Consider the following 19,741-nt stretch of genomic DNA (forward strand, 5'->3'; position numbering starts at 1 on the left):
CTGAGCAAATGGACAAGACGCGCACTCATGGGCATTGGAACATCAGTGACAATTATGGAAAACTTCACTTGGCAACTGAATGCATCTGTGCTCTGACCCATGCACAGAACCCAGACATTGACCTGCTCCCCTCACCCCACACCAATGCTCTGCTCTGGGGGACTCTGAGGGGCTATCTCTCTGTGCCTGCTACTCCCTCTGAGTGTGAGAAAGGCAGGAATCATGGAAAACCCCAAATGATCTACCTGTAGAAAATGAGAGTGGGGGCTTTCTTCTGCAGCCTTTTTTCAGCTTCTGTCTGAAGTTCTTTCCAAACCTTTCTCTAAATTTCTAAAGTCAGTTAGTTTGAATTCTTTGCTTCTCTCTCAAGCTGCAATCCAAGACATGGACCTCACCCACTCATCTGTCAGGAGATCAGGAGGGAACCAGTGGACCCTATTCAGGATCTAGGTTCTCCAAAGGAGTTAAACTTCTAAGAAGGAATTAAATGGATTCAATCTTATCCATTTATTGAATACACCAAACCTTGGTAAAGATAAAAGAAATCTAGGATTTGGGACAGAGGTACCTGGAGAGGAGAGAGAAGCCTCAGCCCCTGAGTGGTGTGGGAAGGGAAGGGGTGGGGGTGGGGGTCACTTGTAAAATTCATGCTCCTGCTCATCCTTCTTGATGACGGTCTTGTATGCTTTCTCAAAGTCCTTGGCCAGGACAATGTAGCGGTTCTCACGGACAGCCAACATTCCACTCTATTGAGGAATGAGAATTAAATACTCTGAGTACTCTCCACACCCCACACCCCCACCCAGGGATGGAAGGGGAGGCGGCTGGCAGGGGTGGGGGACAGACACAGGGCCCAAGACCCCAAGAAGGTAATAAAGGGACAAAACAACTGCAGCAAAGTGGTCTCAGAGAAGGGAAGAGGTATTCACACATCCCCTGCCACGATCAGAGAGAAACCATCACTCACCTCCTGACAGATGGAGTTGATATCAGCTCCTGAAATCTTATCTGGCCGGGCCACATCTGCAGTGATTGAGTTAAGGACAACATTCCCTGTGTGATGGGATGAATGCCTGGAGGAAGAAGTCATCCTAGGGCTGTCTTGGTCACCACCCTCTTACCTGGACCTTGGTGCCTCGTGCAATATGGTTATGGTAGTAGCAGATGTGGAAATGAAGACTGCACCCCATACCCTGCTGTGGTCCTTCCCCTCACTTCCAGAGTAGGATACAATCTTCCAAGTCAACTTCTTCAGAGAGGTTCATCTTGCTGGTGATAGTGGAGAAAATCAATCTCTTCTGGCGGCGATCAGGGAGTGGAAATTCAATTTTTCGGTCCAGGCGTCCTGGCCGTAGCAGGGCTGGGTCCAGGGTGTCTGCCCTGTTTGTGGCCATGATCACCTGGCACCAGGAGAGGCTGGATCAGACCTTTGTCCCTCCCTACACTTTCTTTCCTGTCATGATACCTGCCCCTCATGAGCCAGCCCCTACCTTTCCCTGATTCCTACACTATACCTCCACTTGCCCATTCTGAGCCCCAAACCTTGACATTGACGTTCTGGTCAAATCCATCCATTTGATTCAGCAACTCCAGCAAGATTCTCTGAACCTCCCTGTCAGCTGAGAGTGAACATTAAGGTCAGTCCAGGGCACTGTTATGACACCTGCCCAAGATCCCAACCCTATTTGGGCATCACTCACCCCCTGTCTGGGCATCACTCACCCCCTGTCTGGGCATCAAATCTCTTGGTAGCGATGGCATCAATCTCGTCTATGAAGATAATGGCAGGTGCGTTCTCCTTGGCCAGGCGGAAAACATCCCGGACCATGCGAGGGCCTTCACCCAGGTACTTCTGTACAAACTCTGAGCCCACGACCCGGATAAATGCAGCTGACAGCAGGATGACAAAGGTGAGAAATGAGCTGCCTGTGGAGCCCATCCTGCTTTAAATGAAACTGAGAACTCCTAAAGGCGGGGCTGGGGATGTGGCTCAAGTGGTAGTGTGCTGGCCTGGAATGCGCAAGGCACTGGGTTCGATCCTCAGCACCACATAAAAAATATAAATAAAGATATTAAAAAAAAAAATTTCCTAAAGGCATCCTTTCACTTGGACACCTACTCCTAGTAGCTGAGTCATTCTCTCAAGTCAAGGGCTGGGTCCCAGTTCAAGCCCCAAGGATCAGCCATCTGCTTATGTCCCAAAGCAACCCAACAGCCGCAGTCATGAATCATATGTACACATATCAAATTCTGGTCTGATATGTTAAAAAGCAGAACATTAAATAAAACAAAAAACCCAGAACACTTGGTTTCCAAAATACATGTAATATCAGTAAGAAAACAGAAACGCTGTCCTTACATTAAGACATTAACACCTGACCAAGAGCTCCGAGCTCCCTTTTGCTCTATGAATCAGTCTTTAATGTATTAAGAGACAGTGACCAGAGGCCATCTTCTGATATAACTGACCTCTGGCAATGGGATTGAAGCAGGTTTGTTCAGGACCTTCCCTTTGGACTTCTTATTTATTTATTTGCTTTCTACGTTATTGGGGATTTCATTAAGTCTTCATAATTAATGTACAAAAGTAGTTTGTTATTAAAAGGAAATTGAGGCATGAAGAGGTAGTCACCTGGCCAGAATGCACAGCAAGTAAGGGCCACACTGGGCTATAACCCCAGAGCCCATGCATATGAACATGCCATGCTATTTCCCGGGGAGCATGAGCAAGCGGTGAGCAAGGGGAGACCCAAATCTCAAAGCACAGGGGAGGTAGAGAGAGGCTCACCTGTTGTGTGATGCGCCACAGCCTTTGCCAACATGGTCTTCCCACAGCCAGGTGGGCCATACATGAGGACACCTCGGGGAGGATCAATACCAATCTGAAACCCAAAAGTGGGAAAAGAAAGGATGAGGTAAGGAGCCCTGTCACCAATCCCAGACCCAGTGGTACCTGTCCCTGCCCTGTAGCCTCCACAGCCTCACCTGCTTATACAGCTCAAAGTGTGTAAGTGGGAGCTCCACAGCCTCCCGCACCTCTTGTTTTTGGATGTCCATGCCCCCAATGTCTGCATACATCACGTCTGGCTTCTGGTCTGGTGGGAGAGCAGAGTTGGGGCTCCCAGCCTTGTCCACAAGGTCCCCTTAGGCCTCCTGAGCCCCGGGCTCCCGCCTCACCTGAGGTGAGCATCATGATGCTACTGTCGGCCTCAGGAGGCAGCACATCCACCAGGGCATTGCTGTGCTTGTGGAGGGCGACTGAGGCATTGGGCTTGAGCAGCTCACGATCAATGGTGCTCAGAATACGCACATAATAGTTGGAGCCTTTGAGAAAGGGACAAGAAGAGGAGGAAAATGAGAAGTACCTGAGTCCTGCAGGCGCAATGGTGCACACCTGTAACCCCAGCAGCTCAGGAGGCTGAGGCAGGAGAATTGCCAGTTCAAAGCCAGCCTCAGCAACTTAGTGAGGCCCTAAACAACTCAGTGAGACCCTGTCTCTAAGTAAAATTTAAAAAGGGCTGGGGATGTGGCTCAGTGTTTAAGCGCCCCTGGTTCAGTCCCTGGTACCAAAAAAAAAAAAAGTCCCTGAGTCCTGAAACTGTCTTTTCCCCTCTTCTCCTTCCTTCGCAGTTGTACCCTCCAGGCCACTAATCTTAGAGAGGCTCACACTAACAACTTTCCTGTCTACAGCCAAGACTCTCTCTTAAGCTCCACGACTGGGTGTGTCCAGCATGTCTCCTCCTGGATATTTTTCCCTGAGTACTTCTCACTGTCCTAATATGATCTCAGTATCTTTCCCCAAACTGAACTGTTCCTTCTGGATCTGCCTTAAGGAGACATACTGTCCCAGCCAAATCTGAAGCATCATCCTGAATTGTCTCTCCCTTCCCTCCACAGACCATCAGTCGTCACAACCTTCTACTCAGCTTTACAAGTCTCTCTTCAAGCAGTTCTCTCCCCCTCCCCCTGCCTGATTCAGTCCCATCTTCACCTGTCTAGGTCTCTGTGTGATTCCTCCTTGGTCACCCAGCCTCTATCCTCTCTAATCTACCTCCCTTTATGTTAGTAATGCACAGCAATCTCTCTCCTGACCATCAGACCTGACTGTCCAGCAGCCCTATAATGTCCTGAACTGTCTCCCTCCAAACCCTCTGGACATCTCAGAAAGAGCCCATTATCTTCCTAAGTCTCACAGTCAAAGATATAGGTTTCACCCCTTCCCCCACTTCCTCATAGCCCATAAGTCCAACATCTTTTCCAAGAATCTTTACAAGAGCATGGCTTGCTCTAGAAGAGTAGAGGCCAGAAGCAGGAAAAGACAGACAGGACATTAGAACAACAATTGATTGTAAGGGCAGGGCCTGGACCTATGTTAATAATAGCAGCTACTATACACTGAGTTCTTAGCAGGTGTTGAATGGACAAATCAATGAATGAGGTGCCCCCATCCACACACCCACTCACCCGTGGTAGAGCCCACAATGGCTGTGTTCTGATCCACAGCTTCTAAAAACTGCCCAATGACTAGCGGAATGCTCTGGATTCGCTTCACCTCCTCCTGGGCATGCAGGAATTCTTTCTTCAGGTTCTTTTGCTCATCCTTGATGTATTCCTCCTGCACCTCCAGGAATTCTAGCTCTTGCTGCAGCTTCTGTGAGCCCAGAGGAAAGAGGAAAGGGATGGCTACAGGCTTTGCTAAGCCAGAGTGGAAAGTAGGGGGAATATGAGATGCTGGGCCTTATGCAGGGTTCAGGTTAGGGCTGAATGTACCTTGTAGCGACTATACAGGTCCTCCAGGTCCTCAGGCTCAGGTCCCAGGAAGGACAAGCCAGTCTGGGGCCGGGACACAGACAATGCTGGGATCTCATCCTAGTCCAAGGGGGAAAACTCAGGTTGGAAGAAAAGAATCTCCTCAAGAAAGCATCTAGAACCACTGCTCCCACCATCACCACCACCACCAATTTGCCATTAAGTCACTCAATACTAACATCATTCAGTTTTTCTAAATAGAACCTGGAAAATTCTCAGCCCCCTAAATAGGCTTTGATGTCACCCTGGCTCCTAAACAAGTCCTTTATGTCAATTTGCACCCCAAACAGATCTGCTATGGTATGCAATTCCTATCGTCCCCCAAAATATCACATCAACTTCTTTTTTTTTTAAAGAGAGAGAGAGAGAAGAGAGAGAGAATTTTAATATTTATTTTTCATTTTTCGGCGGACACAACATCTTTGTTTGTATGTGGTGCTGAGGATCGAACCCCTGGCCGCACGCATGCCAGGCGAGCGCGCTACCGCTTGAGCCACATCCCCAGCCCCTCACATCAACTTCTTACCACATCCCAGCATCCCCATCACCCTTCCACAGATTCCTAATGCTACACGGCTCTCCTGGACAGGATGTTAAAGTCCCCATACATTCGAAGACTCCCAGCATTCATTTCCCATTTGCCCTCCAAAAGAGACTCCCAAACGTCACTCAGGCAAGTCCAGATAAAACCACAATGCCCCCCACCCCAGCAAAGCACCGAACACAGTCCCCTAGCCACAGGCCCATTCCACACATCGCTCACCAGCATCTGACCTAACCCCAAACCCAAAGGGCCGACGAGGTCACCAAGCCCTCCCAGGCAGGCCTCGAAACCCATCAATGTCAAAGACCCTCTTCTCCCAGCTCCGCCTTCGGAGTCTTACCCTCCCCACATCCCTCGACCACACAGTCAGGCCTCGGGACCGCACAAAGTTCTCCACCGAAGCCCCTAAAATCACCCAGAGTCGCACTGGGATCCTCCAAGTCCACTCAGCTGTCCACTCAGGTCTGGCTTCAACCATTCCCCCAAGCCCGGCCGGTACTAAAAGGCCGAAGTCCCCACCGCACCTGAGCCTTCTCCACCAAGATGCCAATCTCCTCCATAGTGACCAAGCCGGCCTCTGCGGGGTTCGGCCTGATCCAGTCACCGTTTCCGCTGACGCAGCCGGAAGTCTCCGACACTAGAGGATCCTGGGAAACGTAGTTTAAGCTCTCAGAGAGCGGGATGGATGGACTGGGAGTGGGGAAGTCTTCGTCCTGGGCTCCGCCCACAAGATAAGCACATGCGCTGTGCGACAGCATCGCGAAAAAGCGCGGGCGGGCTCGGAGATGTGAGCGTGAGCAGTTGAAAGGGATGGCGGCGCTCGTGCTGGAGAGCCTCTAGGGCTTTTTGTCCAGGAGGTGGCGCCAGCTCACTGCTCTTTCAACAGGAAATTCTGAGCTCTGTGGGAAGAGTCTGGGGTCCATGGGCTGTAACTCCCTGTTAGTGGAGGGATCTGAGAGGCCTGGGGCGGGGTTCCACAGAATGGGTCTCCGCGTGGCCTGCCCCCTAAGATTCTGTCCCTGAAGGTAATCGGGCTCCACTCTGGGAGTGAAGAGCCTAGAGTCCATGGTTCAATGAGGAACGAATTGAATAGACTCTGGGCTGGAGAAAATAAGGCTATATAAGAAAATAAGGCTGGAGAAATAAGAAAATAAGGGTGCCCTGTAGTTGTGTTATACCAGAGACCAGCAGACCCATGCCACATTCCATGCTTAAGCCTTGCATGCATCATCCCTTGGAATTGCTTTTCAGCTAAAGCTGGATATGGAACCCCGGGCCTTAGGCATGCTAAACAAGCACTGTGCCACTAAGGTACACCTTCCCAAGCCCAAATCCTAGCTCATGTTGTGTTTTCTTTACAGAGAGAGAGAAACAGGCTTTGCAGCCATGAAACCACTTGCCACAGTCACAGGGCTTAAGTGGCCGAACAGAATGGGGACCCAGATCTGTGTGTCCCCAAAAACCTCTGCTCCTAGTACACTGCCATCCTTCATACCAGCTACAAATTTTTACTAAATAAACTTCTGTTGAAGTATGAGCATATTCAGGTGCACAAATTCTTATTGTTGCTTACAAATCAAGGAAATGCAAAACTTGAGCAGCCATCTGGATCAAGCAACCCAACAAAGACAACCTCCAAAAGTCTAAGCACTTCCTTTCCCCATCCCATATAATTAATATCATTTGCCAATAACAGCAAAGATCACTTTCTCCAGATCTGTACAGTGTCTGTAACAATGGTCCACTTTATGCTTTGAATATAGATAGTCCTTGCTGCTTTGCTAGTGTGACTTATTTTTTAAAGGACATGTTTCTTTCTCTTCTTCTCTCCCTGCTCATTCATATCCCCCCACCCCAATCTCAGAGGAAACAGGATTACCTTGCCTCCCCATCCTAGGCAGAGTTATCAGTCCTTGAGCCCATACCCTCCCCAGGAGTGAAGTAAATCATATTTTGTGGATGGCACCAGAAGAACTCATAAATGACTCTCTCCCACATTAACAAGTGAATTACACTCCAACAGAGAGCACTTGGAATGTAGCCTTTGAATCACCTCTTTAAAAACCCCTGTTCCCCTTGATGGGCAGAATCATAGCCTCTGAGACAGGAGTTCCTGTTTTCTCCTTTGCTGGACAAGTAATAAAATTTCTTTTTCCTTTTTCTCAAAATTATGTCCTTATTAGTGAATGGGGTTTGGGGACAAGACTGAGCTTTCGGTAACAAATTTGGCACTCCAGGTGAGACCTGAGAGAAGCCTCTGCTCTGGCTTTCTTGGGCAGGCCTACCGCTCCAAGCAAACCCACTTCCGTGCTGAGGATTCAAATTTGTTGAGAGCCAACTGCAGGAAGTGAGGAGACAGGTGAGTGTGCCTCAGGTCAAATCAGAGGAGGTATTCCTGTGAGTACAGGGAGGGACTGAGGGACTGTCCCAGCAGCTGCTAAGTTCCTTTTGCTTTGGGAAACTCCCTATTTTTCTTTCTGGATGGTACAGTTTGCTCCATCTTGATCCACGTTGATAAAAAGAAAACTGAACTCAGTAAAGTCCAGACAGCCTTGGCCATTTGGCAAGTCCCTGGTGTGCATGCCAAGATGCTTGATTCCATGCATCTGGTTCCTTTTCATGGGGACATCCCGTCCCTTTTTGTGGGGGATATCTGTGGCACCACTGTGTTATCAAAAGCCCAGTCCTTGCCCCCTTGATGTCATTCCAATATGAGGACTCGGTTTTGAGAAAAAGGAAAAAGAAGTTTTATTACTTTGCTAACAAAGGAAAAGCACAGGAGATTTCTGTCCTAGAGACTATAATTCTGCTCATCAGGGTGAACAGGGTTTGGTTTTTCGTTTTTGGTGGGGTGTTCTGTTTTGTTTTTGTTTTTTGTCTTTTGGTACCAGGGATTGAACCTCTCTGGTACCAAAAAAAAAAAAAAAAAACACAGAGCCACATCCCAAGCCCTTTTTTAATATTTTATTTAGAGACAGGGTCTTGCTGAGTTGCTAAGTGCCTTACTAAATTGCTGAGGCTGGCTTTGAACTCATGATGCTCCTGAGCTCTTGGGGTTATAGACACACACCACTGCACCCCGCTGAACAGGGGTTTTTAAAGAGGTTATTTCAAAGGCTACATTCCACATGTTCTCCATTGGAGTTGTACTTCACTTGTTAATGTGGGAGAGAGTCATTTATGAGCTCTTCTGGTCCCATCCCCAAAGTCTGATTTACTTCACTCCAGGGGAGGGTATGGGCTCAAAGACATATAAATCTACCTATGATGGGGAGGCAAGGTAATCCTGTTTCCTCTGAGATTAGGGAGGGGGAGAAACTAGGAGCAGGAAGAGAGGAAGACAAAGAAACATGTCCTTTTAAGAACAAGTCAGAGTGGCAGAGCAGCAAGGATTGTATTAAAACCATAAAGTGGACCACTGTGGCACTTCCCCACTGTCTACTTTCCATTTCTATGGAAGATGGGCAACAATATCTCCAAGCTGCTTCTCACCCTGACAGAGGGTGAAGTTGGGGAAGTAACCCAAAGTCCATGTTCTCTATCAGGTGAGGAGTGGATAGTTCAGGGTATTCAACATCAGGGCAGTCCAGAGGTCCATGGTGACTGTTGGGGAGTAACTGGACAAGGCACACATAGGGCAGGGATCTTGCTAAAACAATAATAAACAAGACAGCACAACATTACTTTGTTTGTAAACAATGAGCACAAACACAGTTAATATTTCAGCCAGTCTCTGAAAACCATGAAGACAGTAACTTATACTCATGTCAGTGAAACACAGATGGAATTTATCCATGCAGGAGGTTAGGACAATTTGTAGGTCAATGAGATCAGGCTCAAATTGACTCAGGACAAACTTGTGACTCTAGAGTCCTTTGTGATGGTTAATATTAGGCACTCCCACGTAAAAACCCTTTCTTTATAGCCTCCAGTTTTATTTACTTTTGGTAGGACTGAAACCAGTGTACATCTCAAGTCACACTGAAAGAGCCATTGTCTCTCCTAAATGTCTGTGTAGGATTGGGCTTTGGTCATACTCTCCTGCCAGCTGTTTGAGAACACATTGGTCAAAACTGACCCTCTTCCTATCTTCCACTTACTAAGAGGTAGCTGAGATTCTTCAGAGATCACTCCTGGGAACGTGTGAGAAGCCTCTTGGCTCCTTTAGGCTTCCTCTATCAGTGGAGTTTTCTGCCAGGATGGGTCAGGGTCTTGCTGACCATATGTGGTTTGTCTTGAAAGCATCAGGAACAGGTCCCTCTCCAATGACCCTCCTCTTTGCAGAATGTGCACTGGTTGGCTTTCTGTTCTCTAGGGTCCTCTTGATCCCCCTGACACACTAGAGTTGCAAAAACCAGATGAAAACCTAGAAGAGACCAGGAGAGAGTAAATATCCCTAGATTTTTGAGTCTCACTTAACCAAGACTCCTACACCAGTTGTAATAGGGAACCATTTTATGTTTTGAATATTGCCCTTGCTGCTCTGCTAGTGTGACTTATTTTTTAAAGATCATGTTTCTTTCTCTTCTTCTCTCCCAGTTCTTCCCTAATACCTTCCTCCTCCCTAATCTCAGGGGAAACAGGATTACCTTTCTTCCCCATTCCAGACACAATTATGTATCCCTGAGCACACATCCACACAGGAATGAAATAATTCAGACTTTGTGGATGGCACCAGAAGAGCTCATAATTGACTCTCTCCCACATTAACAAGTGAATTACACTCCAACAGAGAACACTTGGAATGTAGCCTTTGAATCACCTCTTTAAAAACCCCAAGGGGCTGGGAATATAGCTCAGTTGGTAGAGAGCTTGCCTCATATGCACAAGGCCCTGGGTTCAATCCCCAGCACCACCAAAAGAACAAACAAACAAACAAAAAAAAAAAAAAAAAAACCCTGTTCCCCTTGATGGGCAGAATCACAGCCTCTGAGACAGGAGCTTCTGTGTTTCTTTTTCTTTTTTCTCAAAATTATGTCCTTATTATTGAATGGGGTTTGGAGACAAGGACTGAGCTTTTGATAACAAATTTGGCACTCCCGGTGGGATCTGAGAGAAGCCCCCACTCTGGCTTTCTTGGGAAGGTATAAGCCTAAGAAAAAGATGGTGTTCTACTGTAATCTTTCCTTTGAATGGCCTTCTGAATTATACAGCCTTGCAGTTGGAGTTGGTCTTTCAGATGGAAAGTTAGTGGCAGAAGTTCTGTATGTGCAGGTCTGTCTGTTTTTAAAGATTCCCCTGTTTAATCATGATTTAGGGATTCTCTCTGTTTGTCTGTCTGTCTTTCTTCTTCTTCTTCTTCTTCTTCTTCTTCTTCTTATTATTATTATTATTTGTTACTGGCCTTTTAAAACATGGACCATGCTGTGTTTCTCTTACTGGTAGTCTCTTGAGAAGAGAGATCTTAGCTGAATGGGTCACCTATAGGTATAAGCCTGTCTTAGAGAAAAATGATTTACTGGAACACAATCTGGCCTTTGAGTGACTTTTCTGGATTATTATGCCCTCTTGCAGTTGGAGTTGGTCTGTCAGAGGTAAAGCATATGGAGGAGATTCTGTATATATAGGTATTTATGCAGTTGCATGATAAGGAGTCTGAATAGTCAGAAACTGAGCTGAGGATGCAAAAAGGCACTGCAGCTGGTGTGAAGGTTAGCAGGGCACCAGAAGAAAGAGTTAAAAATAAGTTTTAAATCCTTTCAACCCAGTGCTGGAAGTTTCACCACTGTTCCTCAGCCTGGCCCCGGGCAGCTACAGGTCATCTCACTGTGGGTCAGGAACACCATTCCCGGGCTGGGGAGGGAAAACATTCCAGAAAAATGAGCAAAGACAACCTGGCCTCTGCCCTTTCTTCCAGTCCCCTTTGCCCTTGAGGCTGCTGGCCACAAAGGATGTGGCAGTAGGTTGTAGCATTGTTAGTTATGCCCTGGGGACAGGAGTGGTCTCCCATTTTGAGATTTGTCAGGGCACCTCATTTGGCCACGTGATATCCATCACTGGGGCAGAGCAATTCTTGCCATGACAGTATCCCATCAAATTAAATGGCTGGGGAGACTGGCGGGATAAACAACTGCACCCAGGAAAGAAAAAACAAACTAAGGCCAACCCATGTTTTGTTGGAAGCCTCTGCAAAGAGATCATCAAGGAAGCCTGAAGAAAAGTATGGTAAGGGCTTCCTCCATTGAATATCAATATGCCTAGTGTAGGAAAAAAGCCCCAAAGGAGACTCTTTGGGCTTTTTGTCAATTGTATCTAGAGGTACAACTGACAGTGGGGAACTCCCTTGAAGTTGGTGGCATCATGGTAACGATAAGGGAGGCAGGTCAGGCTCAGAAATATACTGTGCTCCAACCTCTTGGAATGCCACTTGGGATTAAGAAAAGATTAAGGCACAGTTTTTGTGTATGCCATATTGTCCAGCCCTCTCCTGGGATGAAATTTGTTGTGAAATTAAATACACAGATAACATTCACCAGGACTGTTTCAGAATATAATTTTTCAAAAGGGACTGAAACCAGGAAAGATATACAGAAAAGCTAAAGGTATGGAAATGTATTTTAATACAGAAAATTAGAAGGTAAAAGAAAAGTTTAGGGATGAGAACGTATTTTGTTTGTTAAAGTAGTATTCTTGTGCTAAAGTCCAAGATGAAAGAGAGAACAAAACTAAGGTTTTGTAAATAAGTTGTAGAATGTCTATGTAAGTTGCAGAAGGTTTGTGGAAGGTAAATCTCAAAAGTTTGTGTATCTGATTAAATTGACTATACTTAGCACAGCCAGTCAAAACTGTTCAGATTTTAATGTACTGATATAAAGCAAAGTCTGAAACATTGATCTGTTCTAATATGTCCAGAAAATTTCCTTGTATCTATTAGGTTTTATTACTTTGGGAAACTATGTCTTAAAGAAATTAGCATTTGTACCTGCTTTAAAGTCTTTTAAATGATTACTTACTTCACAACTGGTTAAATAAACAACAATTATTTTACCTTGTAACAATATAGTTGACATCCTAAATATTTATGATTAGATATATGGACACATCTATGAACTATGTTTTGTATGAGTCTTGTCTAAGTGTTATGTAAAAGTGTATAAAATGAAAGTTTATGTGTTTACCCACAAGATTACCAATAAGTGCTCTCTTTTATACGTTGTATCTGACATAGAAGGGTCACACTGTCATTTGAAGACCTGTTTTGTATTTGTTTCCTTTGACTAAGTCTATTTCTGATCATTAACACTGTTTCCTAAATGTGTAAGAGATCTAAGGCTATCCTCCGATTTTTGCTAGTACTGCTAACCTATGCAGACCTGTGATTATTATTACCATATAATATGGATTCTAAATTCTACTTTTAAAGTGAAACCAAGTTAATACAAGGAGTTCTGCGTAATTATGATGCTAACCATTACTGGGTTCTTTGTATATTAGATGCATTCATGTTCTTAATGCATACAAACCTTGGGCTGGGGTTGTAGCTCAGTGGTGGAGCACTAACCTCACATGTGTGAGGCACTGGGTTCAATCCTCAACACCATATAAAAATAAATAAATAAAATAAAAGATATTGTGCCCATCTACAACCAAAAGTTTTTAAAAATTTTTAAAAGTATACAAATCTTTTTAAAATGTAAAACTTGTGAGAACATTTTACCAAGTTGGTGTTCTCCAAACTAAAATTGTCTGTAGCAATAGTCTCCTTCAGATTTATATAGAAATTACATACTTTGTTGGTATTCACTTATGTAATTTAATTTTTTTTCATTATTTAGAGAATACTTTATTAGTTTCTGTAATCAAACCCACGTAGATAAGACCTTACATATTTAATACAGTGCGTTACCCCTGTACAAATGGAAAAAAAAATTAAGTTTAACGTTTCTAGATCAATATGGCTGTTAATTTCTGTACAATGCCAACTCAACACGGTAAACTGGGATACTTTTCCAAAGTTGACATGTCATTTAATATTTTATAACTGGATAAAGGTAACCTGCTGTCAATAAGTTATATATAGAATTTTGTGTTACTCTTTACATAGGGAGGAGAATTTGAATGTATTTTTGGAAGGTAATAAGGAAAGCCTGATCTGTTTAAAGGTTAACATTGTAAATCATGAAAACATTTTGTCACTTTTTTCCACGAAAGGAAAGTTAAAAGCTCTCTTAGCCTTTGTTTGATTCATGTTTCAGATGTAATGGTGTATTGTGTTATTTGTCAAGAGCTCCGCCTTACCTGAAATGAGGCTCTGCCTTTCACCTTACTCCATGTTAGGGTGGCTCCAAAATAGGCTAAACTTAAGCTCATTTCAAGTTGTGTTCAAAACATAGATTTTTGTTCTAACCACTACTGTGATCTCAAAATAAAAATGGGGATATAATACATAAATAAATAAAAGTTAAAGAAATCACATTTCTTGGTTCATAGCTATTACAAGAACTGAACGTTTTGCTCTGTTAATTTCATTTTGTATATTCTTGTAAATTTTTCAACTATTTCTGTTAGTGTTTTTGCAGAGGTACTACTTGTAATAAATGAACCTGAGTTAAATTGAGATAACAAGCCATCACCTACAGGACAGACAGGATTTAAGTCTGGCTTCCAGTAACAATACTGACCTTAACTAAATGGAAGGAGTAACTATAAAATTATAGATATGGAAGGTACAAACCTATTACTCCCACTTCAAGATTGGTGAAACTGGTCTGATGGATCTTTAAAACCAAAAAATGAGAAACCAAAGTCAAGGAAATAAAAGGATCAAGCAAAAAGCCAGTCAATATTTTGGACCTTGCCCTCAAAGATTAGTCAGGATCCAGAGAACAAGGGAAGCCCTCACTGGGCCTTGCAACTCTAGTGTGTCAGGGGGATCAAGAGGACACTAGAGAACAGAAAGCCAACCAGTGCACATTCTGCAAAGAGGAGGGTCATTGGAGAGGGACCTGTCCCTGATGCTGTCAAGACAAATCACATATGGTCAGCAAGACCCTGACCCATCCTGGCAGATAATTCCACTGGTATAGGAAGTCTAAAGGAGCCAAGAGGCTTCTCACACGTTCCCAAGAGTGATCTCTGAAGAATCTCAGCTACCTCTTAGTAAGTGGAAGATAGGAAGAGGGTCAGTTTTGACCAATGTGTTCTCAAACACCTGGCAGGAGAGTATGACCAAAGCCCAATCCTACACAGACATTTAGGAGAGACAATGGCTCTTTCAGTGTGACTTGAGATGTACACTGGTTTCAGTCCTACCAAAAGTAAATAAAACTGCAGGCTATAAAGAAAGGGTTTTTTTATGTGGGAGTGCCTAATACTAACCATCACAAAGGACTCTAGAGTCACAAGTTTGTCCTGAGTCAATTTGAGCCTGATCTCATTGACCTACAAATTGTCCTAACCTCCTGCATGGATAAATTCCATCTGTGTTTCACTGACATGAGTATAAATTACTGTCTTCATGGTTTTCAGAGACTGGCTGAAATATTAACTGTGTTTGTGCTCATTGTTTACAAACAAAGTAATGTTGTGCTGTTTTGTTTATTATTGTTTTAGCAAGATCCCTGCCCTATGTGTGCCTTGTCCAGTTACTCCCCAACAGTCACCATGGACCTCTGGACTGCCCTGATGTTGAATACCCTGAACTATCCACACCCCACTTGATAGAGAACATGGACTTTGGGTTACTTCCCCAACTTCACCCTCTGTCAGGGTGAGAAGCAGCTTGGAGATATTGTTGCCCATCTTCCATAGAAATGGAAAGTAGACAGTGGGGAAGTGCCACAGTGGTCCACTTTATGGTTTTAATACAATCCTTGCTGCTCTGCCACTCTGACTTGTTCTTAAAAGGACATGTTTCTTTGTCTTCCTCTCTCCCTGCTCCTAGTTTCTCCCCCTCCCTAATCTCAGGGGAAATAGGTTACCTTATCTCCCCATCCTAGGTAGAGTTATCTGTCCTTGAGCCCATATCTTCCCCAGGAGTAAACCATATTTTGTGGATGGCACCAGAAGAACTCATAAATGACTCTCTCCCACATTAACAAGTGAAATACAACTCCAACAGAGAACCTGTGAAATGTAGCCTTTGAATCACCCTTTTAAAAACTCCTGGATCCGCCGGATGGGCAGAATCACGGCCTCTGGGAATGGAATCTCCTGTTTTTCTCCTTTGCTAGCAATGTAATAAAACTTCTCTTTTCTTTTTCTCAAATCTGTGTCCTCATTGAATTGGCATTGGGGACAAGAACTGAGACTTTGTTAACATATCTACCATGTATTTGGCTTTTTTTCTTAATATTTTGTTTGTAAGATTCATTCATAATGTGGGTAGAAATAGTATTTTTTTTCATTTTTCACTCTGGATAGATTCTATATATGAATATATCTCAGAATGGATGTTTTCCATTTGGGGGCTGTCTTGGTGCTATAATATTCAAGTCCATTTTGAGTTGTGGAGGGTATGCCTGTATTAATTCTTTGGAGAATATATTCAAGAGTGAAATATCTGGTTTGGGAACAAGTATGTGTTTACCTTTAGTAGACACTACTGAGCTGTTTTAACTTAACTCACACTAGTTGTGCATAACTTGATATTGGCAGTCTTTGATATGTTTTTTTTTTTTTTCTATCTAGTGGGCATGTTGTGGATTGTTACACAGGATACTATTTGTGCAGTTACTTTTGGCCAGGCAAATTCCAAACCATGATCATCCCAAACAATCTTTAAAAGTGTTATGCTCGAATTCGGGACCCCAAAAAGACCACCAGAGATCAAGATCGATGTAAGCAGTAAAGAGGTGTTTATTGCGAGCTAGCTCAGTTATCTGTGTGCACACAGCAATTGGTGATTCTGAGAGGCCCCCGAGCCCAGAGTTTGCAGCAGTTTTGTACACTCTTTGGGGAAGGCAGGGACTTCACATACATTGTAGCATCTCTTAGCAATCATCACACACAGTGGGAAAATCATAAAACAACTCTAAAACATGATTAGCACATTCATTGGTGGGAACAAGTTGGGTAAGGGTGATTGGTAGTACAAGAGGGGGGTTCCTTTGAACTGATTGGTTTAGGCCACGAGGGGAGTATGTGCTGAACTACATGGTTTCCCAACATGTTATCAACCACCATAAACTACTGGGGGGTCATCTGGCATCCCAGGTATTTTCCCTGTCTCCTGCTGATTGGTGGTTGCTAGGGGGTTGCTATGGGTCCTCATCTAGCCTGACTGAGTCAGGGACACCTGGCGTGGCAGATCTCTCCTGTTATTTGTAGATAAACAACTCAGCAGGGTGAGTGTGTGCCTAGGAGTGCTCTGTGGATCTTTCCAAGGACAAGGGTCACACCCCCTTCCTTGGACAGGCTTTGCTCTGAGGTAGAGGTTGGTTTCTCAAAAGTAAGTTTGCTTTTCCTCATTTTACATATGAAGAAACAAGGCTCAAACAATGACAGGAATAAATCCTTCCTCTTTCCCTTCTGACTGGACAACTCTTGGTTCTGTATCCTGGGTTTCTACTTGGGACTTAGAATGCATCACTTAAAATGAAATCCATCATCTTAACCTCCCACCCTCTCAATTTCTAGGCTTCAGCCTCAACCCCATCTGAAAGCTTTGCTCTCCAGTCAAATTATCACCAAGTTCTCTCTGCCCACTCCAGCAATGAAAATCAATGTATCCTTTTGGAATTTTTATGGATAATTATTCTAAGTAGCCACTTCCTAAATTACAAGTAGGAAACTAGCTATTTGCTGACTGTGTTTCTGGTTCTTTGATCAGTACTTTACTTCGTGATCTTGGGAATTAGGTAGTAAAAGTAATCAATGATGATATAGAGTCCTTGCCTTTTACCTTGTGTCAGGGATTCTTAAGTGCTTTATATACATTGTCTGATTTAATCTTCAAATTAAAGTGGGATTTGAAGTAAGCATTATTGTTTTACCTGCACCCTATTATGATGATCTTTCTCCCCACCCCCCACCCAGTTCAGAACAGCACACAGAGGCCCTTTAACAGATGGGAACCTAGAAACAGGAACAGCCCTTCTGGGTCTTTCTCCCCACCAAACTGCCTTCTAAAAGAAGTCCTGAACAACAAAAATTTTAAATGTTGCTCATTAATTCAAGCATTTTAAAATATATTGTGGCCAAATGAAACTCATCCGTGGGCTTCAGAGGGTCGGTGGACTCTGGTCTGGGCTCACCCTGTCCTCACGATGTTCTGAGTGAAGATATTCCTCACCCAGGGGCCCTGGGTGAGGCTGAGTGTATACAGGAGTCAGCAGACAAGCAAGTAAACAAGAGCAGACTGACAGAGAACCTTGTCTCTGTCTCCAGGGGGCCGCCGAAACTCAGCTCCCACTATATGACAGCTGTGCCAGAATGTGGGGTCACTGCTACTAGATCTGATGATTCAAAAGAAGACACAATCTGAGGGCTGAGCTGAATCTCATCGATAAAGTACTTGCCTAGCATATGAAAAGACTTGGGTTTGATCCTTGACATTGAAAAAAAAATGTGGAAAATCCAGATTTTCAAGTAAGATTTTAAGAATTTTAAATGTTGCTCATTAATTCAAGCATTTTAAAATATATTGTGGCCAAATGAAACTCATCTGTGAGCTTCAGAGGGTTGGTGGACTCTGGTCTGGGCTCACCCTGTCCTCACAATGGCTATCAAAATCCTAGGAATGAAGAGATTTACCAATTCAAGGGTGGAGGGGGAGGGGGATTCTGAACCATTCAGAAGGTGGTAATAATATGAGCCAAGGATGGGTGAGGTTTAAACTCAGGGAAAATCCATTGTCAATGTTTAACTATAACTGAAAAAATAGGGGTTGGGGCTGTAGCTCAGTGGTAAACCACAGGGTAAGGCACTGGGTTCAATCCTCAGCACCACATAAAAATAAATAAAATAAAATAAACACATTAAAAATAACTGGAAAAGTAGCCTTGGAGACATCCATCTACTGCAGACTACAATCCAGTTTTTACAAAAGTTGTAGAATATGTAGTGATATGTTCATGAAATATGTCATGTGGGTAAAAGAAAAATATATGATAAAGCAATGGAGTATAAATCCTTTTCAAATTTTTCTTATTTTAAAATTTCAGAGTCACAGCAAATTTCTAAGAACCATACATACTCTTTGTCCAGTTTCTCCAAGTATTAACATGTAATATGTTTGATCTATAACTTTCTCTCTCTCTCTCTCTCTCTCTCTCTCTCTCTCTCTCTCTCTCCACACACTCACCACACACACCCTGCTGGAATTTCTTTTTGAATGGTGTTGAATCTATAGATCAATTTGGGGGGAATCAGGAATATGAACTCTTCCAACCACGAATATGATGTGTCTCTCTCTCTTTAGGTCTTCTTTGATATCAGTTTTTAGTGTGTCATCCCTTTCAATATAAATATTCTGCATTACTTTTGGTATATTTATATCTATTTTTTCAAGCTATTGAAAACAACAGCTTTAAAAAAACAGGTATAACTAATGTACAATAAATAGCACACTATTGGATAAGCTTTGGCACAGGTACATACATATAAAATCATCACCAGAATCAAGATAATGAATGCATCTACCACCTTCAAATATTCCTTTATATCCTTTTATGTTCACCTTCTTCCTGACACTCCTTACCTCTCTATCCTAGAAATTGATTTTATTTTAGAAATTTATGCAAATAGAATCATACAGCATGTACTCTTTCATTCAGCATAATTATTCTGAGATTTATCCGTGTTGTTGTGTGTATCAACAGTTCATTCCTTTTTTTTTTTTTTTGCCAAGTAATAGTCCATTGTATTGACTGACAGTCTTTGGCAATTCAAGTACAACTGCTATTTATTTGTTTGGGCTTTGGTCAATACTTGATAAACCGGGTAATTGTATTAATTTCAGCAAGTACTACAAATGGATTCATAATCCCATTTCTCTTTCAGTGTTCAAGAACTGTAAATAATCAAAGTAGACAAACTCTTAGGTAGACTAATACAAAGAAAGAAAACTCAAATAAAATCAGAGATGAAAACAGAAATGTTACAATGGAAATTTACAGAGACACAAAGAGTCTTTAGAGATTAGATCTGATCATCTAGAAGGAATTGAAAAATTCCTGGATACTTCACCTTACCAAGACGGAATCATGAAGAAATAGTCTGAACAGACCAAGAACAAATAACAAGATTGAATTGGTGATAAAACATCTCCCAGGCTGGGTGCAGTATGTACACCTGTAATCTCAGTGACTTGGGAGGTTAAGACAGGAGGATCACAAGTTCAAGGCCAGCCTGGGAAATTTAGTGAGATCATGTCTCTGAATAAAAAATAAAAAGGACTGGGGATGTTGCTCAGTGACAGAGTGTTCTTGGGAAAAGAGTCTCCTAGGA

At 43.4% G+C, this 19,741-nt stretch overlaps 1 protein-coding gene across 1 annotated transcript; it reads right to left on the minus strand.

Annotated features, from left to right (window-relative positions):
- Nucleotides 1-488: 488 nt before the first annotated feature.
- Psmc4 (proteasome 26S subunit, ATPase 4) lies at nucleotides 489-5,984 on the minus strand. The gene is made up of 11 exons (XM_027941458.3): nucleotides 5,878-5,984; nucleotides 4,771-4,869; nucleotides 4,465-4,651; nucleotides 3,178-3,324; nucleotides 2,986-3,095; nucleotides 2,789-2,882; nucleotides 1,723-1,890; nucleotides 1,543-1,619; nucleotides 1,232-1,400; nucleotides 968-1,023; nucleotides 489-746 (listed from the first exon to the last, which is right to left on the minus strand). The coding sequence occupies exons 1-11, from the start codon at nucleotides 5,911-5,913 to the stop codon at nucleotides 633-635; spliced, it is 1,257 nt and encodes a 418-aa protein (XP_027797259.1). The 5' UTR covers nucleotides 5,914-5,984; the 3' UTR covers nucleotides 489-632.
- Nucleotides 5,985-19,741: the final 13,757 nt, after the last annotated feature.

This window comes from Marmota flaviventris, chromosome 18, assembly GCF_047511675.1.
Source record: "Marmota flaviventris isolate mMarFla1 chromosome 18, mMarFla1.hap1, whole genome shotgun sequence".
NCBI lineage: Eukaryota > Metazoa > Chordata > Mammalia > Rodentia > Sciuridae > Marmota > Marmota flaviventris.